This window comes from Haliotis asinina, chromosome 3 (assembly GCF_037392515.1).
Source record: "Haliotis asinina isolate JCU_RB_2024 chromosome 3, JCU_Hal_asi_v2, whole genome shotgun sequence".
Lineage (NCBI taxonomy): Eukaryota > Metazoa > Mollusca > Gastropoda > Lepetellida > Haliotidae > Haliotis > Haliotis asinina.
The window spans coordinates 22,146,092-22,173,091 of record NC_090282.1 but is presented as its reverse complement, the minus strand read 5'-3'; the positions used below and the strand labels follow the sequence as shown (position 1 = coordinate 22,173,091).

Here is a 27,000-nt window from a genome sequence, read left to right as displayed (position 1 = left end):
TGGCAGCAACCATTTTATCTTTTTCTTTGCACCAGTGCTTCAAGATATTTGAAACTATTTCGATTCACCCACAGCTCCAATTGGTAGGACTACGTTATATGGTGTATTTTATGATGGAAAGAATGGTCTTGTTGTATGTTGCCTTTGAAATGAGAGTTCATTTTTCTATTAGGGCCTAATGTTTATATACATGCGAGGTACTTTTAATGTCAATTTTAATGCTGTATTTCACTGAAAAGGTAAAGGGTTAATACCAAGGACAATAATGTGATTAATACAACTCATACAATTCCTTGCCTCTACCAGTGAGAAGTATACACTGTGCCATGTAACATAACTTTTGGTGAGTGCATTTGCATGACAGGTACACGTCAACAATAAACCCTCATCTTCATGGCTGTGGTATTGCTAGGATGGTTCTAATATTTAGCCTGCTAACAGGGATTTAATTCAGTCTGTATGCCATACGTGTAATGAAATCAATTAAAACTGAAAAATAATCTGAGACATGGTTATAAAGTGTATTCAAACTCATAGTAATATGCATACACAGACCTTCCTTCATCCCAAATATCACGATTTAAATAGGATAACTCCACAGCTCCCAGACAAGTCAGGCTCATATTCTTATTTGTTTAAGAATAATGAAGACGTTATGTTCAGGACATCCACATTCATTTTTGACAGGCCGAACACATTTTATTCCTTACTGTTTCAGTCACGTTACAACCTGTCATTTTGTTGGAAGGAAGTTGAAACAGAGGATGTCATAGAAGTTTAATCCTAAAGTGAAACCCACATCCATAACTTTCAGATTGTTAGAACACCTGCCATAGTTAGGGATCAGTCTGAGGTACCAACTAGACAGCAGATCCTGTCATTGCTATGGGACACAATCCATACTCAATGGAATTAAGACCACACCTGGTTGTACTATCAAAGAATAATAACATCCTGGGTGCAGTTGTACAACATAACCTTAATGTTACGAGTGTCACAAATCTGTGATATGGTATGGAAGTTACGATTATCTCAGAGGTTAATAAAGTTTGACCACTGAAAGTACACTCAATAGCAGCCTTTTTGTATTACTGGATAAAACCCCATGCTACAGATAAAACAGGGACTTGTTGAGCAGCACAAGAGACACAGGTCTGCATAAGTTAACTAAAAAAGTCACAGGAATTGAAGCAGTCACAAGGACCTCAAACATATCACAAATCTCAATCACAGATATATAACAGAGTTCTTTAAAAACTTTGTACAGATATTAGTTCTTTTTTTTCATCGGGAGCTAACATTCAACTGTTAAAGACAAGCTTGTTATTCACAAATGGAAAGAGATCAGTATTCCACAACATTGCCTTGTGTGACCATCTCGAATGAGTAGAACTACACTGGTTTAATGGCCTACCTTACGACAACTCTACTGACAAACGCAGCTGGCATTAGGATATCTATAGAATTACAAATGTCTGTTGTATGTATTATACTATACAATTAAATACAGATCATCCTACTTCACCAACCATCCTGCTGACAAAACCATAAGTGTACAAAACAAAAAATCTTTCCCTTGCAATCAATTGAGTAAGACAAAAACGACTCCATCATACAAATAGACAAAACCATAATTTATATAACCACCTCCCATTTTGTGAGTATTGGCACAATACTTCGGAGTTCAGAAGAATTTCTACAAAAGATGCATATTGTCATGGTTAGTGTTTCTGTTTACGTGACAAAACCTTAACTTTGTACTAACCAGGAACTGAAACACAAAATGTGCAAAATCAGTGAGAAGTATGGACAACTAGCATCATTGCTATCCTCCCACCAGCAGGTATGCTCTCTTCTCTCTCTCATGTCATTCATACTAACAGGAAATACTTAACTTTGACAAAAAGTGTTCAGCTCTACTGAGAGCCAGCCAGTTCAGACTGTGGCTTCTCATGTGATGGATTATCTGAATCAAGTTAACATTTCTGTGGGCAGATTTCATGGTTTAAGGCACTTCCATACAAGTACAGTTCTGTATGGCTGTGGGGAAAACCAGGGTACATCACAACCAGAGACATATTTGTTTCAGACAACACAACACTTAATATCCTGAATTCTTTCCATACTTTAAGAAGGAATAAAGCCATTATGTCTGGTAGAAAACTTACAAAAATATGTAGTGAAAAAAATATATATAAATTTGTAAGTACTGATAATAAACTGGCAGTTAACAGAAATGACTAACATTTGTTTTATGAACAAATTATTCTTCAAGCACCAAGATGAAATGTCTGTTATTTATTATATTATAACATTAAATTGTAATGATCATCGAGTCTGAATGACAGACTATGTTATCATGTCTGTATACATCTTGTGTGATATTATATGTGATGTAGTGTAGACATAAGCGTGTGACTGACTTCGTATTATGACCAGAAGAGTGTGACTGATTCCTATTCCTTGTCCTATTGTTGTAATGTAGTTATTAGATCAATCACTGTGTTGTAGTGCAAGTGAGCCCGGCATGTTTTTTAAACTTGAAGAGTTCCTAAATGATTGATTGACTCAAATTCTGTGTAGTAGTGTGACTGACATATTCCTTGATGAAGCAGAGTTCCTACATGACTGACAAAGTCTGTGCAATGGTTTTGTCTCAGACATATCCTGTTGTGAAGGATGTGTCAATCTCCAGCACTTCCTTGAGTTTCTCCTGCAGATCAGAATCATCACTGTCAGGTTGGTAGGGTTTAAATCCTGGGACATTTGCTGGAGGCAGGTCTGAGGGGGAATCGGGGCGGTTGTCAGCTGCATTATTGCCATGAAACTCTACAACAAACACCAAGAATCAAAGGTAAACTATGTATTTCTGTGTTAAGAATGCAAACATAATTCTATTTTAATACCAAAGCTTTTAACTATATCATTATTATGGCCTGAATAGTTTATAAACCATTCATTCATCACTTCTAAGATTAACATGCAGTGCTGGTCTGGTATCCCAGGGAAACAGAGATGAATCATGCCCCAGCGACAAGCTTGGGGTGTTGTTCTATTTACCGATCACCAAAGGGAGACATGCAGTGTTTTGGAACTGACACAGCACCAGATTCCTCAAGGGAAACAAGCACATGTTGGGGAACTATACTGCATTAGATTCCCCAGATAAGGAGGGTGTGTCTGAGATATACTCTTCCCTGGTCTCCCCAAACAGGACTTGCCATTCTATTTGAAAGACAAACCTGAGTTAGGCAGCACCTCCTCCCACTTGTACTGCTGGATGTCCACCTCCTGCTTGACCCAGGCATTCCTTTCCACATCCTTGATGGTGGCTCGACACACTGGGTCTCGGTGCAGCATCCACGTCACCAGGAACATCAGGGCTGGAGGCAACACAGACACTGCAGCATTAGCTTACATGGTTCATGTGTGACACTAGACACAGACACAAAGACTGAGTCAGAGTCATAATCATAACTGTAAATCTACTAATAATGCAAGTGTAAATATTCAAGTCTACTGAAAGTTTTGCTCACCAGAATTGGCTAACAGACTGAAATGTTTCACAGACTGTAGACTAGTACTTCTTATGTTATTGTTTCTCTGCAGTACAACCTTCAGCAGAAGTCATATACCCTACAGCTAAGAGCCTAGACAAAACAGTCTCTAACTGACAGTACTTCAGCAATGATTTCCAGCGGAACTACACACCATCACAGGAAGGACGGGATTAGTGCAGGTGATGTTTTCAACCAATGTCACCGTTTAAACTGTTTCTGTCATACATAATAAAACAAGTATCATTGGACTTTTTCAAAGTGGGCAATACTCTGAAATAACTAGCAAATCAGCTCAAGGCAGCATGTAAGACCTCGCTCATGTAAGTGATGGTGATGAAGACACTATGTAGATGTATTCTACTAGATACTTACATCTGGAAACACCAAATGGTGGTTTAAGTTTACACTGTATTGTCTCTTCGACATCGAAGAACGGATTCTCTCCAAACACCAATGTGTAGAGTGTTACCCCCATAGACCACATCTCAAGCTCTGGACCTCGGTATCTGAAACAAAAACAAACAAGAGTTTGAAAAGTGGTCGACTGGTGTCTGTGTAATCCCCGAATGTAGGCTGACACCAAATTTGAAGATATTGAGTACAACAGTTCATGAGATATCATGTCAACAAGAATCGGGACATACGTACTTTAAGAATGTGCTTATATAGTCAGACACTGCTGACTGCATAGTCCTCCCTTCCGCGTTGTGGCAGGGGACAATTAGTGAAAAGGAGCAAGAAGTTGACTGAACATAGCCCTACATAGTCATGCATAGCAGCAACAAGAACTGATGAAAAGACATATACAAAGAGTGAAAATATGAGTGAATGTCTGTTCATGCTGTAGTTAGCTTTATTCCAACTGCTTCAAGTAGCCAGAAAACCAGTGTATGTGAACATTTGGTATAATATTCCATGACATACAATCAGCAATGTGAGACACTGTCGCCATTTAATCCCCATTTCAGCTGCCTCTGTAATTCTGTTTGTTGTTCAATGCAGCAATATTTCAGTTAAATGCATTCTTTTTATAATCATTTCTGCACCAGATAATCCAGTCACTAACATCATATGCATCAATCTATTCATCTGGGACATGATGACATGAATGTAACAAGAGAGTAGGCTTGAGCCAATGAACCCTGCTGAAACCTAATTCAAACCCTGATCTTGATGGGGAAATCTACATTGACTTCACTGTGTGAAAAGCTTGCTACGGTCATGTGTAATCTGGATGCAACTAGTACACTGCACGTCCTTATAGCATGACATAAACTGTGGTGAACTCACTTGTTTCCTAGCAACACCTCTGGACTGCAGTACTCCAGGGTTCCACAAAATGTACCAAACAGTTTCTCGCCTCTCATGTAGGTGGCAGCACCAAAGTCTATCAGCTTGATACGAAACCTCTCATCAACAATGATGTTCTCATCCTTAATGTCTCTGTGGACAATATTCTTGCTGTGGAGATACGAAACACCAGCCACCATCTGCAGAGGACAAGTGCTAATGTAGCAGGATGGACACACGGTAAGGTATAAGGGTGGACAAACAGTAAGGCAGAAGGATGAACAGTAGTGAGTGAGTGAGTTTAGTTTTACGCCGCACTCAGCAATATTCAAGCCATATGGCGGCGGTCTGTAAATAATTGAGTCTGGACCAGACAATCCAGTGATCAACAACATGAGCATCAACCTGCGCAATTGGGAACCAATGACATGTGTCAACCAAGTCAGCAAGCTTGACCATCCGATCCCGTTAGTCGCCCCTTACGACAAGCTGAGTCGACTTTTATGGCAAGCATGGGTTGATGAAGGCCCATTCTTCCCCGGGACCTTACGGTTCAGGATGAACGGTAAAGTATGAGCATGGACAAATGGTAAGCTAGAGGGATGGACAAAAAGTAAAGTAGAAGGATGGACAAACGGTATAGTAGAAGGAAGGGCAAACAGTAAGGTAGAAAGATGGACAAACAATAAGGTAGAAGGATGGATGAACAGTAAAGTAGAAAGATGGCAAAACAGTAAGGTAAGTGGATGGACAAACAGTAAGCTAAAAGTATGGACCAATGATAAACAGTAAGGTAGAAGGATGGACAAACGGTAAGGTAGAAGGATGGAAAAACAGTGAGGTAGAAAGGTGAACAAACAGTAAAGTATGAGAATGGACAAACAGTGAGACATTGGAAAGGACAAACGGTAAATAAAGAAGGATGGAAACAAGAGTCATCAGAAGATGACAAATCCCCCCCAGCCCCCACATATGTGAAAGGACAAATCATCCGACAGTTACTTATTGTGTTTTTAGACCAAGTCTGAATTGTTTCCATGGAATTCATGAAAAACATTAAAGCCATATATCTGTAATCAGAAAAAGTCACCAATTCAAGATCTGTCTCGTATATCTGCCAAGATCTTTTGAAATGGTTTTTGAGTTGTGCTCCGTAAACAAAGTCAGCAACGTGTTCATGGAACCGAGAAAAATAATACATCATGAAAACCTGTAAATAGCAAAAGGCACCACTTTGGGGTCTGCCACACATATCTACCAAGTAACACTGACAGATTTTAAGAAGTTTTTGAGTTCTGCTCCGGAAACGGAACATACCTCTCACTTTTAAGACTAAGTCTGAAACATTTCCATGGAAACCGATAAAATAATAAATCACAAAAACCTGTAAGCAGCAAAGGGCACCACTTTAGGTTCCGATTGATATATCTACCTAGTTTTGCAGAAAACTATTGAACGGTTTTTGAGTTCTGCTCTGGAAATGAAGCCCACCCCACCATTAGACTAACACCAAAATGTTCCATGGAAAAACGAAAAAAATAAAAATGCCAAAACTCTGTAAATAGCAAAACTATAGGTTGAGATCATTATATCTATCAAGTTTGGTCTAAAAATATTGAACGGTGTCTGAGTTATGCTCCAGAAACAAAATGATTACAGACGGACGGACAGACGGACGAGGCGTCGACTATGTAGATAAAAAGGTGAGGAATCAGGACGGACAAATGGTAAGGTATAAGGGTGAGAAACAGTATGGTGTAAGGATGGACATAAGGTAAGGTAGAAGGATAGACAAACAGTAGGGTAGAAGGAGGACAAACAGTAGGGTAGAAGGATGGAAAAAAGGTGAGGGATTAGGATGTACAAATGGTACGTTATATAAGGATGGACAAATGGTAATGTAGAAGGATGGACAAACAGTAGGGTAGAAGGATGGAAAAAAGGTGAGGGATTAGGATGTACAAATGGTACGTTATAATGATGGACAAACGGAAAGGTCTTAGGGTGGATGGACAGTAAGGTATAAGGATGGGCAAACATTAAGCTAAAAGGGTGGGAAAATGGTAAGGTAGAAGGATAGACAAACAGGTATTAGGATGGACAAACAGCGAGGTAGAAGGATGGACAAACAGTAGGATAGAAGGATGGAAAAAAGGTGAGGTATTAGGATGTACAAATGGTAAGTTATAAGGGTGGACAAACGGTACGGTATAAGGATGAACAAACAGTATGGTAGAAGGATGGACAAATAGTAAGGTAGAAGGAAAGAAAAACAATGAGGTAGAAGGGTGGACAAACAGTAAAGGATGGACAAACAGTGAGGCATTAGGAAGGACAACAGGTAAGGTAGAAGGATGGACAAACAGTAAGGTAGAAGGATGGACAAATGATAATATGTAAGGGTGGACAAATTATAAGATATAAGGGTGATCAAATAATAAGGTAAATGACAGGAATAGCAGTAAGGCATAAGTAAGACAAAAGGTGAAGTAAAAAGTCAATCAAATCTAACAAGATCATCGTTTCGTCCTACTGTCACACAAAAACGATGCAAACAATATTTTGTGTGCATGTTTTGCACACATAGATTCTGATCTACTTAATTTTAAAAAATACCTTAAAACAGCAACATATAAGAAACAATAAATTTTAAAATGATTCAGGATTGTAAGGAACATTTCACACGCAAAAGATTTGGACTACATATTTATCATTTGATTTCTGCACGCACTTGTACAAACCTACAAAACACTGTCAGATTAAAACAATCATAGACAAGAAAGTGAATGTTGTGTACCAACAAGAAGCACTATCCAGCATTAAACTCACCTGTCTGAAGATGTAGCTGGCCAACGGTTCATCCATCGTGGGGTTCCGATCAATAAACTCAAACAGATCCATCCCACTGCCATGCTTCTCCATCACCATCTGTACAAACTCCTCGTTCTGGAACACGTCTATCACCTGGAGGTCATGCAACAGATCCACACTCACAAAGTCTGTCCCATAAGTTCTTCTAAATGTATTTAAGATATAGCAGGTCACCCAGCAAACAATTGTATATCTTGTAGACATTGTAGCAATTCTGCTGTAAATTGAACATCTCAGTTCTATTCAATTTATCACTTGTTAGCTAAATATCTAACAATGTATTGTGGCACTATAGCATAACTGCAACAATATTTACAAGTTTATGTCTAGTCACGTTTTATAGCTGCACCTTCACTGATTCCATAAAGTCAAGCAGGTACTCTACATCTAAGGGGCCTATTTGAAGTATGTCTATTTCTTTGTATGAAATATACAATCTGTTACAAATGGTAGTTGCTTTGCTTGTTACATACACAAAACTCGTGTCAAATACACATGTAGTGCAAACAGGCCCAAGTTCATTTGAGAACAAATCCAATTTGTGTATTTACAGCTGCACTAAATATTCCAGTTACAACGGCAAAATGTAAATAAGCCAGTCAGATCAGACAATCCAGTGATCATAATTGTGTTCAACAATCCTCGTCTTGGTTTCAATGACACACAATCAACCATGAGAACTCCCAATATATCTGATTCTGTTACTGCCAGCACAGGTTGTTGAAGATCTGCTCCTACCCAGAATCCCAAAAGGATGACACATTCACGAATGCATAGAGGGCTCTCACCTTGACAATGTTTGGGTGGTTCAACTTGAGCAGCAGACTGACCTCCATGGGTATACGGCCATGAGCATCATCAAACACCCAACAGTCCTTCAACACTTTCCCCCTCCGGATGAACTTAACTACCACCTGTGATAACAAGGAGGAAGAGAGGTCTAAAGAATACATATAAAATATAATATTTTTCCAAGACTACTTATGGTGTATATTTATGTAGTTGTTTTGTATATTTAGTTGTATTTGGTTTGTACTGATTCTGCTGTTTTACACAGTGAGAATTCTTATCAAATACAAATCACTTCCATCATGTTCCACCCCCAAAAAAGTCATCCACATAGGGCTATCCTTCCTTGATCCACATTTCCTCTATGATTTACACCTTGCTCACCACCTCAATCTCATCGTTTCTCCCCACTTTCACCTCTCTACTCTTCTGTGTCTGTCTCAACTTCTTGCCCATCATCTCTCCTCTCCCCCAACACATCGTCTTCCAACCTATCTAGTGTCCACATCCCTCAGACCTAACACACCAACCTACAACATCTCTCATTCAACACCTGATGCCCTCAACCCCAACTCAAGCCCCACCATCCAATCCCACCTTTGTCTCACCAAGCTACACCCACCATCTCTCCCTCAACAACTGATGTTCTACACCCTAAATCCAGTCCCACCATCCTCACCCCTAATACACAATCCTTCCCTACTGTGGCCAAGGTACACCCATCCTCTCTACTTCAACATCTTAAACCCTAATCACCCCTCCCAAGCTGAAAAACCACCCACCCACCTCTTCAAATCAAAATGTCTCGTTCTGTAATCTTTCAACTGTTTCTTTCCCACCCATGTGATGTGACCCTACCTCCTCTTTGTCCATCTTCCTACAGCCCAGCTTGACAAAGCCAAATGCTCCTTTCCCAATACAATCCTGTGTGTCATAGATTTCATCATACAATCCTGATCCAAGCATGTCAACCACTTCCTTGTCCTCCTCCACTGCATCATCCATGGGCTCCTCATCATCCAAGATGTTCGTCTTCGACTCAGAGTTTGCCTTGTCTGTCAACAACTGGTAAGAAAAAGGGTTTATGTTAAAACATTCATATCATTATCATAAAAGTGCAAGATTGTCTATGTGTCACTGGAAGCTGCACCCATCATCATTTCCTCTTATATGTCTGGATTATGAACTATGAATAATGACCCTTATAACATCGACAGTTAGTGAGTTCAGCTTTACAACACTAAAACTGCTAGGAATATTTCAGCAATGTCCCTACAGGGGACACTAGAAATGGAATTCACACATTGTACCCATGTGGGTAATGGAGCCCAGGTCTCCAGTGTGACAAGCAAATGCTTTAACCACTAGGTTACCTCACCGCCCTTCAACAGGGATAGGGTGTCATAGGTCAGTCAATGCTGACCTCTCAATCCTATTCATCACCCTTTAAAACGTATCCTCATTATTCCTAAATCCCTATGGGATAAGAAATTTACAATTCATACCAAAGGCCAAGTTGAAAGCCAAAAGCTATGGAATATGTACAATGACTACAAAGTGAGGACAGTCATATCGTACAAAATACAAACATCACTTGGTCAATCCACTACATTTAACACACAAACTACATGCAACAATAGCCAGAATTCCTAAGTCAGAAAGTCCTTGGTACTTAGATGTACCCACCTCTCCGAGACTCATGTTAGATTTATCAAGAGTGCTATTTAGACTGGAGGCGAGGGTGAGACTGGCATAAGACCTCCCTCCTTCTCCTGGCTCTTCTGGATCTCGGGATGTCCACATGCAATACACAAACTGTCCATCATTCAGCTCCACTCGCTTCAGTTGGAATATGATACCTACACAGCAACATATATAATATTTAGACCAGGACTACATTGTGACACGAATATCAAAAACACTATGAGACTAAACGTATTCTTATTTTATCATTAGGATTAAAAACAATATCATGATTTTCTGGCACAGCCTAAGTATCACTAATTCTGCAGCATGTTTTTTATTTCCGTTTTCCACACAAATAGAACTTTTGATGAACATGCATAATTTGTTTTGTGCTCTTGATTCTATTTCTTTCAAAGTATTACAGGTGTATGGACACTTGGTCTCCCTGCCTGAAGAGTTACCAAGATGGCCACTATCAGTCGTTTAAACTTGGATGAACGGATAAAGGTATCAGGCAATCAAGCAATTATCATAATTCAGGTAGGGCTGCATTTTCCAAATCTGAAAACAGGAAAGGGCTGCCCATCTAATAACTCTTTTTTTAAATGTGAAAATCTGATAACAAATTCTATTTCAAAAGCCTTATAGAAAAATAGGTAACACTAATACTACAATCTGATCTGACACATATATGCATTGTCACCTAGCCTGTGTCCATCTTTATGTCGACACTGTCCTGTGAAACTGCCCTCTGGAATTTGGCTGGGACACTCTGTGTATGAGGTCTGTGTACCCGACTGCCGAGAAGATGGACGGGCATTGAAACTGTTGTTACTGTTGTTGCTGTTGCAGCTGTAAGATAATGAGATTTTTCACACATATTTACAGTTACCTGAAACCTTGTGAGCTGTCACTAAACTACACAAATACCTAATATTGATGATGTTCCTCAAGATGATTAGTTGACATAACATTTTGTTGCATTTCTTTTACAGTGAGTGAGTGAGTTTTATGCCACATTCAGCAATATTCTGGTTGCATGGTGTCGGTCTGTCAACACTTGAGTCTGGACCAGACAATCCAGTGATCAACCACATGAGCATCGATCTGCGCAATTGGGAACTGATGACCTGTGTTAACCAAATCAGCAAGCCAGACCACCCAATCACATTAGTCGGCTCTAACAACAAGCAAAGTCGCCTTTCATTTCTTTTACAGAAGCCTACTCTGCCATGTCTACAAAGACAACTCTACTTGTCTTACCTCACACATAAGTGTTGCTCTCTGATTGGCTTAGCACTCTTCTGTTTCAAATGTACCCCACTTGCAAGAGACATTTCCATGTAACCCCCCTGAGAATGTGGAACTCATTTGATACTTTGTGGTGGTAATTCTTTATCTCAAATTACACTGAATCATGTATGATGTCTGGAAATTACCACTGTCTTGCAAATGCAAATCAATGGAAGAGAGACAACTCTAAATCTGTTTTTCTTGATGTCTCCAAAATCTAGTTTTGTACTCATGCTCCAAATAATGAAAAATAAACATTGGAGTGTTCGGTATGAATAATACGTTGTTCACTGGTCCCTCGGGAAAAATGGGTTGATGTACCCTTGATGTTTGTTGGCATGTGTGTCATATGCCACTCCTAGCCACAATGGAAAGCACAGGCATATGTACACTAAGGACATGTAGTGGTTCAAACCAGGGTTGAACCAATATTCCAACCAACTAACCCTCTGCTCATGTTTTGAAAGTTCATAGTCAGTTTCCCTGACATTCCTCTCACCTGTTAGATGTTTTATCCCTGGCCTGACTAGACGTTTGTTGAGGCTTGTCTTCACAACCCTTCCCACTCAGTCTGCTGTGTGCTGACTTGGCAGACCCACTTGAGTCCGAACTTGGGTGAGATTCTAAACCATCCCGACTGAAATAACTTGACTCTTCATCTAGGTGAGTATCACCAGTTGAATCTAGTGTCTTATTCATATACAAAGGCAGCAGATTTGTAATCTGTTCCCCAAACTGAGAATATGATCCTTCAGCAGAGCTGGAACTTGAGTCTCCATTGTTCATTTCATGCTTCCTAGAAATTTGTTTCTGAAGCTCAAAGAGCAAGTCTTTTTGCTTGCGTTTTTGGCAATTGATTCCTTTCTCGGATGACATGGCCAGCACATCTCCACTAGTGTCCATTTCATTGCTGATATCCCCATTGTATCGATCCTGACTGCTCTCTACTCGCTGTGAATCTTCAGAAATACAGCTGTCAGTATCTGTGGACTTATCAAAGTCAACCTGTGGGGGTGTAGCAGACAGAATGTCCTCTGTGCTCTCACTCAAACTAGAAACATCTTTATCTTCTAGGTAAGAACCACTGAGGTCCTCTTCTGGTTCTCCTGGAGACTTGACACTTTTAGCACTATTGATATCAAGCTTGTCCATTTCACTCAACACCTTATCAATATCCCCATTCTGACTGTTGTTTCGATTACTGCATTCTTCTGCTGCCGTTTTGGAATCCTTTGTTTCCTCTTGCCTAATTAGAAAATTTGGTAACATTAACTATCATCTCAGATATCTATCAATAAGGGGCAATAAATGAGTGCAAAATAAGTGTCCAACAAGGGGATCACAAAGTGGGACAGGAGGAACAAATATATCATTAAGACTTATCATTTCATCTGTGAATTGTGAAATTTGAATTGTGGTATTTATGCAACAAAACACTAAACTTTATTAATGACATCTTCAATTTAATAACAATGATGTCTCATGTGCAAAAGTAAGGTTTTATCTCACTATTAGGAATATGAAAGCAATATCATGGCAGGTGACACTAGAAAAGAACTTCACACAGTGTACCCATATGGGAAATCCAAAGTAAGTCTTGACCAATGAATGTTTTATTCACCAGGCCATCCCACCATTATCTTCTTCATAAGAAGAACCATTAAGAAGTAAAAGGCAAGGCAGGTGGCTGATTTTGGTCTCTTTGTCAAATCATTCTGCTGATGAACTAACAATGACATGTAACCACAAATCACTGGAAGAATCAATAAAACGGCACAGTACCCTCCTTCCTGTATGGGCATCAAAGTCGTCCAACATTAAGATTATAAACAGCTGCATATCACAAACTTTCATGACATACTTCTTTAGGTCCACTACATCTATGGTTGTGTGAAATACAACTAACTACAACAGTAAACCCTGCTAGTGCTGTAGTTACCTGTGTTCTGATGTCTCTGTGGGTATTCTGGGCGTGGAGGTGACACCTGGCTTGTGCACACACAGCTCCTTGAGAAGATCACACCTCTCTCCATTCACTTTCAGTGGCGTTTCTGTCAGCAGGAAAGATACAAGTTAGTCTTGCTTCTTGAGACCGACACAAGATAATTTATAGGTTAAAATTACCACCTGTTCAATACTACTTATTGTGCACCTGTATTTCACCAGTTCAGTAGTAATTAATATGGGATAAACAGCATGGTGTATGCTGTGATTATTCTGCTAATCATAATACTACAGAAGCAACTGAAAGTCTTGGACATTAACAAATGTCAGAAACGATCTTGGATGTACGGTGTACGCAATGATTATCTTGCCAGCTATGAAATACTAGAGCAATGTAATCTATGATCTTAAACCCACCGTATTGTGTTTGTGTGTCTTGTACAACACAGGTTGTAATTTATACATAACTGTTGATAAGTCTCTGAGATGATATCTGGAAAAAGGACTCTTTTGATATTGGAATACAGATTAAGAAATCATAAATGCCTTAGGAGAGCATCTTATGTGGTAAAGCTAGTGTGGAAAAATGGAGAAATGTGTACCTTGTTGATCTTTCTTTACACAAATGACTCAGGTCCTTCAAAGAATATTAACCTCCCCTCAAAGAAGAATTCAACACATACATATCACATACTCCTGAAACTTACCAAGTTTCCCCTCTAAGATATCTGGCTTCAGATTCATTGGTACTACATCTTCCTCGTCCTCATCATCTAGTGGGGGAAGGGGGATCCCATCGTCAAGGTCAAGGATGTCGTAGAAGTCTGGGATCAGACAGGAGATGTCCTGGAACAAACAGCATGGATACATCCCGTACTACCAGTCAGGGTGATCTGGTCGCATATATAGATTATTTATACACCTACAAGAAATTATGAATGACACACCCAAAGCAAAATACTTCAGTGCCTTTATATTTTACAACAGGCCAGCAAAGGCCTAAAAGGACACATCAGCTCAGTTGGCCTAATCTGGAACTCGGGCACATAAAATCGCTTGCACAGTCTTCTGTAATTAGTTATGATAAATCACTCATAAAATGTTATATTGCAAAGTGCCACTTAAACAATACATACCAGTTGAGTTATTCCGCTAATCCTCAACAACCTACCTTGCCCACAAGCTCCTCCTGGCTGTAGCCGAACAGCATGCGGGCGAAGTTGTCATTAACACTGTGTATGGTGCCGTCAGGCAGGAAGGTGATCATCCCACTGATATTGGCAAACACCCACACCACACCAGTGAACACAACTTCATCTCCTGCAATTCAGAACCCTTTAGTGATTCATTGCTTCCTTGCAGTTCCACCTCACCAAGCCCCTTTTGAACTGAACTCACAACTACAGTCTGTTTGCAGTGAGAATGTGCCGATGAATTTCACTTTAAACTAAATGGTAAATCCAACAAAGTGAAATTAAGACTGCGAATAGTCATAATTGTACCTTGCCAATTGCACATTTAAATATCACACTTTTGTTTAATGAGGATAAAAGTTGCCTACAAACAATCATAGCTACATATTTTTATTACTGGTTTGCATTACAAGGGGTATGTACTTCAAATGAAACACCGAGAACAACTAGAGTTGGTCAAAGTTAACACTCATCACGTACCACACATGCATTTGTATTCCAACTACTGTGCTTACTCCCTTGCAATGCAAACCAGTAACATATATTTTCATGTATTAAAAACAATTAAGACAATATTGAACATGATCAGAATGGATGCAGTCAAGTTTTTACTTGTGTAAGATTAGTGATGTGTAAAATTCATCATGGTGCCAGCATCTATCAACTTGAAGTGACAATGTAGAATACACAAAGTATGAACACCGCCAATTATCTGTCAGGCCATCATCAATATAACAAATGGTGACCAAGGTATCAGGGCCTCATTTCACAAAGACGTTGTAGTGTAACACGCGTTACATTTCAGTTTACACCTTCTCAGTAAACATAGATTGTAGTACTATAGCTTGTTTTGAGTCCCATCCAGATTCAAACCCTGACCCTCAGAGTCAGACACCTGCACACAAGTGAGTTTACTCTTTAGTCTTACACCACACCCAGCTATATGACGGCGGTCTTGCAAATACAATATACATTTCTATCAAGCCACATTTCGCTGAGCCAAATTGATTCCCTCATAGAGTGACATAAACAAAATGCAATCTTCCCTACTTTCATCTGGGGGGATGTTCCTCCTGTCTCGATCTTCATCTGTAGGTTTGACCACAATACTGAGGGGAAACATGGACCCGTCACGTGTCCTCCCTGTGGCTCGCTGCTTCCGAGTTTCCTGAACCAGGTCAAGTTGAAATAAACATTACAAAGCTGACTTCATATCAAAAAAGGAACTTCATTCAGTAATTTTATGTCAATCTCAATATTGTATTTTTAATCTCAACTCCTCCTGAAACTATTAGGTGCACCAAGTTTATGTGGCTTTCCCATCCTTTCGAGATACCCATTCACAGCTGGGCATTCATGTGGCCACCATCTGGTCATTTTCCAAGAGATTTCTGTGTTCTTTTGAAAAAAGGGTTGTGTATTGTACACTAGAGGTTGTGGCAACACTGAAAGAGTCTGCACACTAAGTTGACTCCAAGGTGTTTAACTACTAAATAATAACAAGAAGACAACGTCTTGGTGCGTATATAGCAAAGTGGAAGGAGAGTATTGAAAGGTTTTTAAGTTCTGCTACAGGAAGGAGCACTTCCACCAAAATCAGTCAAAGCCAAACTTGTTGGCATGGAACACAAGAAATATTTTATTCAGAATTCAAAAAATACCAAAAGGCACCAGTACACCACCAGAATGTATCTATGTGCCAAGTTTGGTGAAGAAATAGTGAATGGTTTTGAAGTTCTGCTCCAGAAAAGACAAATATGCATGGGCAAAAGGATGGCAGACAGAGTACATTTTGATACCTGTTGTGGGGGATGAAAAGCAGTGTCATCACACAATAGCTTAGCCGGATGTGAAGTCAGTAGGTTGCTGTCAGTATTGATATACATAAAAATGGTAATCATTTTAATTCCCAGAATATGTATTTGGAGCCAGACGAGAAACTTCTCATGTACAGTTTCATTTTCCACTTTGAAAAAAATAGTAGTAACGGACACAAATGGCTTCTGTAAAGCTTTAAACTGCGGAATGATGAGTGTGGTGGATGAACATATACCTTATCTAATGACAATCTGGACACAGGACATTTGAAGGCAGGTATTAGATCCTTCATGTGAAGCCCACTAACTTCTTCTGGGTTGGGGAAGCCATACAGTGAAGCCAAGGTCTGGTCACAGCCCAAAATGCAGCCCTGCAAATATTATATCAATGAATGTATTATTGGGTCATATTAAGTATGAAGACTGTAGCTTCTCTGTAGTAACAGGAACATTCCAGAAGGTCACTGAAATTCATTATGACAGCATCAACAATATACTGACCAGTTTTCAGCATTTCCCATTCCCAGGTTTGACAAATAAAAAATCATCATCTCAAAATTGCAACAAAATGAATGTGTGGCAACAAATTCATGAAGATGTTATTTTTTAATGTACAATGCACTGCTGCACAAGCTTTAGAAATAAAAGCAGAAAGTAGACATGCATGGCCCATTTCAGTTCCTTTTGGACACATGTTTGTGCTTGCAGCCAATTTATGGAAGTTTTGCTGTGCAAAACACCCTGCAGAGTAAGGTACAATAAAAACTGGTCTCCAGTGACTACAAGAAGTGAACACCTGACAAAGACCTGTCCATGAAATCAGATGGAATGAACATGTACTTGATCATTACACTCCGTATACAAAGGAACTACCAGATTACCACTGGCCTGCAGCCTTACCTTTGTATCAAACTTGACTGTGGCAACAGTTCTCTCAACAGGCTCCATTACACACAGGCATCTTGGCTCCTTTAAAACCTCCAGCTTTTTCACCCACATAGACACAGGGAGGATAAGTCCATTACTGTCCACTGCATCAACCTGAACAATCGAATAGACACACCTAGTAGCAGTCCTTCTGTGTCACCTTGCAAGACATCGTTATATAAAGAAGCTCCTTCTATAACTGTCATGACATAAATCTGAAAAGGAAAGACCTCCTCCTGTGCTGTATTCTGGTGGACTATTTGATTACAGGCAAACAATGCACAATAACCATGTCCACTATTAACGGTGAGACTACAAACCTACTAAAATACTACATGCTTTAGTGTCTTTGGCAATTAAAGGAAAGTAACCACAGGCGATTATTAGCCTAATTCAGTAGGTCATTTTGATAGTAACTTCTTTGAGAGGCATTCACAAGCAGTAAGGAAGGGTAAGAAATACGTGGTCGAACAACTTCTTGTACAATGTAGATTCGTTAACAAGCATGTGAGTGAAGATCATGATGCAGTCTTGGAACCTACATCAAAACATTGCCATATATTGTTACACTTCCATTTTGATGTTGACTGTGAAATATACCCTGATTTGATGCAGCCATTCCTTGGATTACGAAATTGGAGTTCAACAGAAGCATTATAGTAGCATGCCTAAATCATTTGTAACATGAATCAAAGTTTGATATGGCAGGAATACTTCTCAGCAGAACACCACTATGAATAGCTACACATAAACTACACAGAGAAGTGAATGAGTGATAGAGTTGATTTCACTGCAACTTACCACTTTGCCTGAGATGTCGATGAGTTCTCCATTCAACTCTAGGTGAGACTCCACCATTGTCTGCTGGTCACGGGGTTTCAGGTGGATGAGATCTCGAAGCCTCCTCCCAAGCAGCTCATCCTGCTCATAACTGAACAGCTCACATGCCATCTCATTTGCCACCAGAATCTGTAATATCAAAATGAAACTGAATTATTAATTTACTTGATACATGAGAAGAAAATATTCTGAAACAAATAACAAGAAGTATTAGAATGAATACCCACACAATTAAGTTTTAATTTCTACCTAAGATCATCAACAGTTTCAGTTTTGATCTACGTAAATGTGCAGTTGTAAATGTGTACTTTTAAGTGTATCCTTTACTGTATCATAAAGAGAAACCACTAGGAAACAAAACACAATGTTTTTCATACATCCGTCCTTATTGTGAAATGTAGCATAATGAAAAATATGATAGTCTTTCACATCACTATTAGGACTTAGCTGCAAAAGTCTCTGCTGTGAATCTCAGTTCAACCTACCTCTGACGTATTGGCATCTATGGTACAGATGGCCTTGTTTGGGTTCCTGACAGTGGTAGGAAAGACCATGCCAGACTGACCACCCCCGATATAGTTGTAGAATGACCAGCTCTGGTTCAGTGACATACCACTTGAGTATGGGTCTGGGGTTGCCGCAAATGACCCTTTGCAGAGTCCCGGAGAAAAGCTGACATCATTCAAACCATCACCTTCAAAAAAAAAGATAATGTGCATTGAAATGGATGCTTTCCTTTTTATACATTAAGGCTAAATACGTCTAACATGTGAAAAATACATCATGTCAAAATGTACAAAAATCATCAATACCATTGTTTGGCCAGTACACTTTGCACCATGAATTATTACCATTACTTCCAACACTGAATTTCATTTAAAGTGATGCCAAAATACAGGTTTGAGTAAATCTAAATAACTGAGAGTAAAAGAAAAGTATTCAAATATATTTGGTGCCAGAGATGAAAATATAACGTTTGCATCAATTAAAGCATGTGATACATAGAGGATATTAAACGACCTTCCATGTAATACCATTTTCATAAAACGACCTGATGATTTGGTATCAAACAAGCAAAAGAGTATTCCTTTCCACCATAAATTGATAGAAACTGTGGCAAATGGCCTCTGAGACTACCACAAGTCAAGCAAGGTCTAGTACCATAGCGACAGAGGTATTAGCAATGTCATTACACTGTCATAATAATATTACATTGCACTATCTTCCACGGGCTAATAATAAAGGTGGAACAGAGCTTGAATTCTCTTGCAGTTAGGTACGTTCAGTTTGGTAACTATATACAAAAGCACAGAAGGCACTCACTTGAAAAATGGATGCAGGCAAAACAATGCAAAGCGTAAATAATAGTTTTCCTACTTAGAATCTAAGTTGACAAACTTACTCTGCCAACAATTGAACAGATCCCACACCCTGCCACACTCATGCAAGATTTCAAAAAGTTTCCACTAAAAAACCCATTAAGAATCTTGAATGAGTTTCCAAGTATGGCAGCCATGGTCATGTCTAAATATCACTTAAAATTCAGTGTAGAAATTTCAGAGACACCTTCGCTAGGATCACTGATGTAAAGTTTCATCATAAGAGACCTTATGTAGTTTCAGGGAAGATGTAAAAAAATGTATAACTGGAAATAGTGGGACAGAAGGTCAGAGGTCAGGTTTCATACACCTTGTCATATGGTGTTCTGCAATGACAACATTTGCTGGATATATCACAATGATACATGGTAAAATACCTGAATATTTCCCAAACTGGCATTCTCAATATAGTGGCCATGTTTACAATTAGATCAGAATTCTGTCAACAATTTTCGATATGGAGTTTCAGGTCCACATGTTTTGTAATTTCAACAAAGACATCAATTACCAACACAAATGTACTGCTGATGCATAGAAAAAGACAGCACACACAAAACATGTCCACCCAGATGGAAATTGGATACTCACACTGAAAGTTTTTCAGATTGACTGGTGTGGCAGGTATCTCAGGCTGTAGTTTTGACTTTGTGACCTTGGGGAAGGACTGATTGGCTTCGAAGGACTCCTCTTTGTTGGTAGCTATCCCCATCTGTAGGGCCCGGTCCCTGCGCCCTGTGCGCACCCGATCCAGTGGGGAGGGGTACGAGGGGCTTCCAAACACCATCTTGTCCATGAACATGGGTTTGCCCGAGATGTTCAGGTGTTTGTTATTCAGCTGAGATTTCTGCAAAGAATCAAGGAAAGTTAGTGAATTAGAGAATATTTATAATGCAACTGTCAGCAAAATTCAACCTATAGTCATAGCAGGTTGTAAACAATCAAATCTGGACAAAACAAATCAGCAACATTCTATGTCATGCAGACTTGAAGGCACTATCAGCTGAGTAAAAGAGCATGACGATGATGATGCCTTGTTCCAATAAGCAACTTCAGTACTTAATTTTTATATGTCCATGTTATGTATAGTAGTTAAGACAGTGAAAAGAATGGGGCCTTGGAATAAAGGGTCAACATTTGTAAAGGCCAACCTCCAAAAGACGCAACATTTTTTAGTATGTTCTTCATCCAAAATACTCTGAAACACTGAGCCCTCATATTGCTATAGAAGTTGACATCCATAGCATTTCACCCTTACTATGTATACTAATCCTTAGTCTCTGAATATATATATAACTTTGACAGAAACAAACAATTTCATTTAATTTGAAAAAGAGCCTGATTGAAAAAGAGAGATTCTGAATATGAAGAAATCAAGACATCTAGGGCTTCAGCATTGCACAACTGAGTAGTGAGTATGTTTTATGCCTCTTTTAGCAATATTCCAACAAAATCACAGTAGAGGACACCAGGAGTCAATTTACCCATGTGGGGAATCAAACCCGGGTCTTCAGCGTGACAAGCAGATGTTTTAACCATAAGGCTGAGAGAAGGGGAAACAGTGGTTCACGGTGTTTGCAATGACACAGAAAATCTGTGTATTTGACACACAAAGTATCTCAAATATGCAGTGAATTAAAAAGCTTGCATCATTCTGGATGCAATGCCACTGGGCATTCTGACATTAGATTCTGACAATCTAGGTTTGTAATCTGCTGTTTGAAACTACTTAGTTTATGGTGTTTATTGTTCGCCAGTTGACTGCTCAGTGCTGATTAAATACCTGACCTGCTTTACCTTGTTTTTTTATCATTAAACAATCACCTTTGATGTCTTGATGAGAGTTCCATACTGAAGGTGACTCCCAAAAACATGTCCATGACTCTCTCTCATGAGACCATCGAGTCATGATAATTCCTAGATTTTCATGTCTGGGCAAATACTGGGATACTGGGTTCAGAGACTGAGACAGACTGCGTGTATGTGTATCACTTCTAAATGTCATTGAAGGACTCTGAAATGCCAACAGGTCTCGGCAATAAATTGAGCCTAAGAAGCAACCTCAGGTCAACTATCAAGGTCCAAACTGACATCAACTTATTAAATGTCTCCTACACACATTATAAACAACACAAATTTTTAACATGGAATATAACACTGGCATCTCCACAAACATTCAAACTGAATGCCTATCAAAGGTAACAAACTATCACTCTCTAAACCAAAAAAAATCCATCATTTGACTAAGTGATAATCTATTAATGAAATAGGAATGTGAAGTTGCCTATTCCTAGGTAAGCATTTAGATTGTTAAGTTATTTCATGGTTGCCAAAGAAAAAGGTTGGTATCAGATCTGTACAATAATATTCCAAACTGGTGCAATAAACAGCCTTATGCACAGAAAATATCAAAGTCCTTAAATATAGAATGGAAGTTTGAAGGATCAAAATTCTGTAGCACAAAACCTGTGATCAATGTTTAAATATTCATAATCATTAAGACGTCTTTATATGATTTGACAGAGAAAGGTTTTACGCTGCTTTAGCATTATTCCAGCAACATCATGGCCACTTGATCTTGTGAACTTGGTAAACATGTACAGTTCTTTGGCACTTGCAACAGCAGCATTCAATAAAACAAATAATCTGGCTCTACAGTCAATTAAAATCAAACCAGTTGATAACCAGCATATGACAAACATAATAATTTGATACATATGATAGAACATCACAAAAATTGACAAAAATGTACTAGAATAAAAATCACACTTTCCCTACCTGAAGAAACCAAAACAAAATTCAAGACGATGTATGATGAGACAATCCTCCCTGCTGTATGCCCCAGGTGGGACTCAATAGTGACCATCCACTGGAGACATTCTAATGCTTCTGTGTTCACCCGTTATATGCCACTGAAATGCCATAAACGACATACCCATCCATCCATTACACTACACCATTACTGACAACTCTGTTATTGACGTGATGTTTACACTTGACTCAGACATACTGTCCCTAGCAACTCATTCATAATTCACAGTAGGATCTTGAGGTGTTTACATGGTAACCAGCAAAGAGCCAATCAATTCAATCAGTTGTTCTACTCCTGGCTTTATGTCTCAAGAAGTACGACAGAAAATTCTGTTAAGAAATTACAAAGCTGCATCAGTGTTGAGGGGCTGGCACTGATGTAATTCTCACAGCTAGTTTTGCTGCAGCGAGGCTCCTAGCACGAGGATTACCACGCTGATCTGTTGATGAATCAATACATGTGTCAGCACTGACATGTCAGCCACTGACAGGAGGGGGTAAAAGATGGCTGGCAGCAACACAATGCCTGGGCTGTGTTAATGTCATGCCAGGTATTGATTACTTTTAAGGAAATTATAGTTTCATTTTTTTCCTAAAATGATAAAATAAAATGGAAAACTGTTACTCAATACTAATTCTCTATCTTAACCTACATAAAACCTATTCTTATGAAATATGCGCTTGTTTTAGGTTTACCAATACTGTCAATTCCCACTGAATCAATTTATTTTATCTCTTTTAAGAATGTGAATTAATGCATGCAGCACAAATTTATGCTGCATAAAGTAGAGGCAAGATATTGGGTTATCCAAGTTTAATTGAACAGATTAGCTGTGCAGCCTTGGCAACAAAATCAAAAGCTTTTCAAAAGAAAAACAAGGAACTGAAATCTTTTGACTGGATTTTTCACAAGTATATCTACAATCAAAAGGGTTTGAGATCATATTAATCAATACAGACATTTGATTCTAAGCATTATGCATGCTGTATGCAACATACCCAAACCACATAATGTCAGTTACTATTTACCAAAACAACCTTAAAGCTAATTATAAAATCTCAAAAAAACACATTGCAACTTTGTAAAAAAATATTTTGTGACGTGTACACAGAATTTGGTTTTCAACTAACATGTTAGTCTGTTTCACAGTCCCTGAACCATATGTTTTCCCCTAAATGTCAGCCCTGTTTTCCCTGCAAAGCTAAAGCCTAAATGAAGCAAGTCTAGATTTCCCACGGTTCTCAATCTCTGGTCAGACTGGAGTTCTTTTTCAATTTAAATGGGTTTATTTCTAACAATCAAACTTATATATATTCAGAGACTAAGCGTTAGTCTACTAACATGTTTAAAGATTTTGAAAACAGTTTTTCTACCTTCCAGCAGTTTAATAAATGTCAGTCTCAAAAGTGAGTGAGTGACTCAATATTCCAGCTATATGGCGGCAGTCTGTAAATAATCGAGTCTGGACCAGACAATCCACTGATCAACAACATGAGCATTGATCTGCGCAAGTGGGAACCGATGACATGTGTCAACAAAGTCAGCGAGCCACACCACCCGATCCCATTAGTCACCTCTTACGACAAACACAGTCGCCTTTCATGGCAAGCATGGGTTGCTGAAGGCCTACTCTACCACAGGACCTTCATGGGTCCAGTCTCAAAAGACAGAAAACATACAACTTTATGGATAAGAACTTCCGGTCTATTGCATTAAGTATCTTTGTGACATAGATCCTTACAACACTATTGGCAACAAGCTCTGATTTCAGTAATATGATTTGTGAATATAAACATTCTATTGTCTTTCCACTTTTCCTGTCCAGTTTGAAGCTTAATTGATCATGCTGATGGTTTGTTTGCATGTTTAGGTGCTGCAATCGGCAATATTCCACATATATATGACTGTGGCTGTTAAGAATAGAATCCTGACCAGATAACCATTGACATCATGAGGTGAGGTGAAGTGAAATGGTGTTTCATGTCATAGTGGAGAAGAAATAAAATGACATGCATGCATGTGTATGTGTTGCTGCTTGTACAAGCCCAGACTGAAGCTAGTTTTATAGTGCTAGGTCACTGTGATTACTATGCTGCAGTAAAGCATGAATACCCCAATCAGACATATAATACTGCCTTCAGGCCAAACAGTCCTTGTAGTACCTATTAATGCGCCAGGAAGCAACCAACAAGTGCCATATTTCAACGTTTTTTATATGACATACAAGTTGGATGCAATGACATGCATAAACCAAGTCTCCTGATCACTGGAGTAACCAATCATAACAAGTTCAGGTTGCTTGGGACCTTTTCTAACTGGAACCTCCATGATGGTCCAAACACTATAGGTACATGTATAAACCACCACAAATCTTCATTTCAGTCAAAAATATGAAAAAGATTACAAAGTCATTACCACTGTATTTTACAAAGGAGTACACAATGGTCTCACTGTTCATGAGACACAGAGAGACACAATGTGAAATGAACCAAAGCTAACAAGGTATCATGTACCCATGAAGTCGGATGTTAACTTTTGGAGTAACTGACAAATTCAGACAAGCACAGCAAAACAGATGTGCATGTTTCCATGGTTACAAAATGGTTTTAATGATCAAACATCCAAACATTTTTGGCATCATTCTGGCTCACTGACCAAATTAATCACATCAATTCACAATTTTTATGCACACTTGCACAAAATGCATCTGACAAAAACCTGCTGACACGTAAGCTGTTTCAGAAAAACTCAATGACAATTCAATACACTGATTTACAAGCCATGTAAATGATATATACATCATATGAACAAAATGTCCAAGGAATATACTGGAAAAAATGAAACAGAAAACAGTTTCGTAACACTGTAGCTCACCTGGACATGTATTTCAAAGTTCAATATGTCATCTAAGAGGCTCAGAGGCATTTAAAACAATTGCTATCAAGATTGTTATTCAAATATTTCAATATCAATACTAAACACAAATCAAACAATAAATATGGATCAAGTAAATCAAGTCTTCAATATTGTAAAATCTGCAAGAATGTGTGTATGATATTGAAGAGTGGTGTTGTGACAACTATACACACACTGAAAATATCTTAAAAAGTAATTTTGCTAGAGCCATCCAACTTTTCAATACTAGTTTTAATAGAGCAAGCAAGTTTAGTTTTACTCCACACTCAGCTATATTCCAGCAATATGGCGCAGTGTGTAAATAATCAAATCTGGACCAGTCAATCCAGTGATCAACAGCATGAGTATCTATCTGCGCAATGACATGTGTGTCAACAAAGTCAGGGAGCCACACCACCCCATACCGTTAGTCGCCTCTTACAACAAGCATAGTTGCCTTCCATGGCAAGCATGGGTTGCTGAAGGCCTACTCTACCCCAGACCTTCACAGGTCACTTGTTTTAATAGCTCCATCTACATTCAAATGATGCATAAGATGAACCATACATGCTTAAGTTTAGCTTCATCAATCTGGCAGTGCAAGAGAACTTAGATCATTACCATGCAAACTGCAGCTTTTTCAATGTGGTGGCCATGGATATCTGATCCTCTTGGACAGATTCAGTTTTCACTGTTGAAATAAGTGTGTGAAATTTTAACTGAGTTAATTTCTAACGTTTCTGAGAAGGTGTGTACACTAAATGGAAATGCATTTTGAGAGAATTCGTTTCATCAAACAAAGGTCAAATAATGGTCAAATTTAAAAGTAAGGAATCAGAAAACAGAACCTGTGTTGAGCCCTATTGACCAATCATGCCAATTACATGACATTTTGAACTGAGATAACAAAGAAATGTAGATAACTGTACTTCCATATGGCTGTACAATTCAAAACTGTTGTACAAATTGGGGTGCCATCATGAGCATGATTGAGGGAGAAATAAGTGAAATTTCACATATATATGCGTGTAGGTACTTGGACTTGTCAGGACAAAGGACTAATCCAGGCACAATGAATTAATTTACTTTTCTCACTTCAACATTTCTTAAGACTGCACTTGGTGGAAATTAGCATCTTTTCTGTCTGACCTCACAACATGTTTAAAGTGAACATTGCTGGCCATGTTCCTCCTGTATGTCATGTTCTTTGCAAATTTCATGCAAAGCAGACAGCAGCAGTTGGGACAAACAATACATGTCATTTGTTCTGACTTCTTATCTCATGGCTCCTGTCCAAGTTAGGTACAAAAATTTCGTGTAGCAATAATCACTAAAAATGCATAACATGAAAAAAGTTGTTTGCCTGTGTAATGTCAATACTATCACTATAACAAGTAATGGAAAAAAACAAGAAAACAAACACAAAACAAACAAAATCTTGTGTCATTCCAAAGTCCATTAACCATATTTTCTACTAAAAGGCATGTTAGGATCGTTATAAGAAACACTAAGATACAAGCAGCACATGACCAATAGGTAACTTACCTGATGTAAGAAAGGGGATGATTTGAGAAGTCTGTCACCAAACATATCTGGTGAAATTGGACGTGGGTCATCAGGCAGACTGTACCTTACACCCCCGCCTCTGGAGGACTTGGGTGTGGACATTGCCACCCTGAAATAACACAATAAGCACAATACAGCATT

General features: G+C 38.8%; 1 protein-coding gene across 1 annotated transcript; it reads right to left on the bottom strand.

The window, feature by feature from the left end:
• Window positions 1-1,260: 1,260 nt before the first annotated feature.
• LOC137276658 (PAS domain-containing serine/threonine-protein kinase-like) lies at window positions 1,261-26,955 on the bottom strand. Its single transcript, XM_067808275.1, has 20 exons — window positions 26,839-26,955; window positions 20,178-20,433; window positions 18,696-18,904; window positions 18,172-18,339; window positions 17,344-17,484; window positions 16,680-16,814; window positions 15,677-15,794; window positions 14,605-14,753; window positions 14,141-14,279; window positions 13,429-13,540; window positions 11,989-12,735; window positions 10,900-11,048; window positions 10,197-10,369; window positions 9,369-9,575; window positions 8,510-8,635; window positions 7,680-7,814; window positions 4,851-5,050; window positions 3,933-4,066; window positions 3,243-3,383; window positions 1,261-2,829 (listed from the first exon to the last, which is right to left on the bottom strand). The coding sequence occupies exons 1-20, from the start codon at window positions 26,881-26,883 to the stop codon at window positions 2,657-2,659; spliced, it is 3,657 nt and encodes a 1,218-aa protein (XP_067664376.1). The 5' UTR covers window positions 26,884-26,955; the 3' UTR covers window positions 1,261-2,656.
• Between the last annotated feature and the right edge of the window lie 45 nt (window positions 26,956-27,000).

Coding starts and splice junctions, on each gene's coding strand:
- LOC137276658 (XM_067808275.1), bottom strand. CDS start 26,883: ATGTTTGGTGACAGACTTCTCAAATCATCCCCTTTCTTACATCAG. Junction 11,049..11,988: donor AGGGATAAAACATCTAACAG/GTGAGAGGAATG, acceptor ATTATCTTACAG/CTGCAACAGCAACAACAGTA. Junction 3,384..3,932: donor ACCATTTGGTGTTTCCAGAT/GTAAGTATCTAG, acceptor TGTTGCCTCCAG/CCCTGATGTTCCTGGTGACG.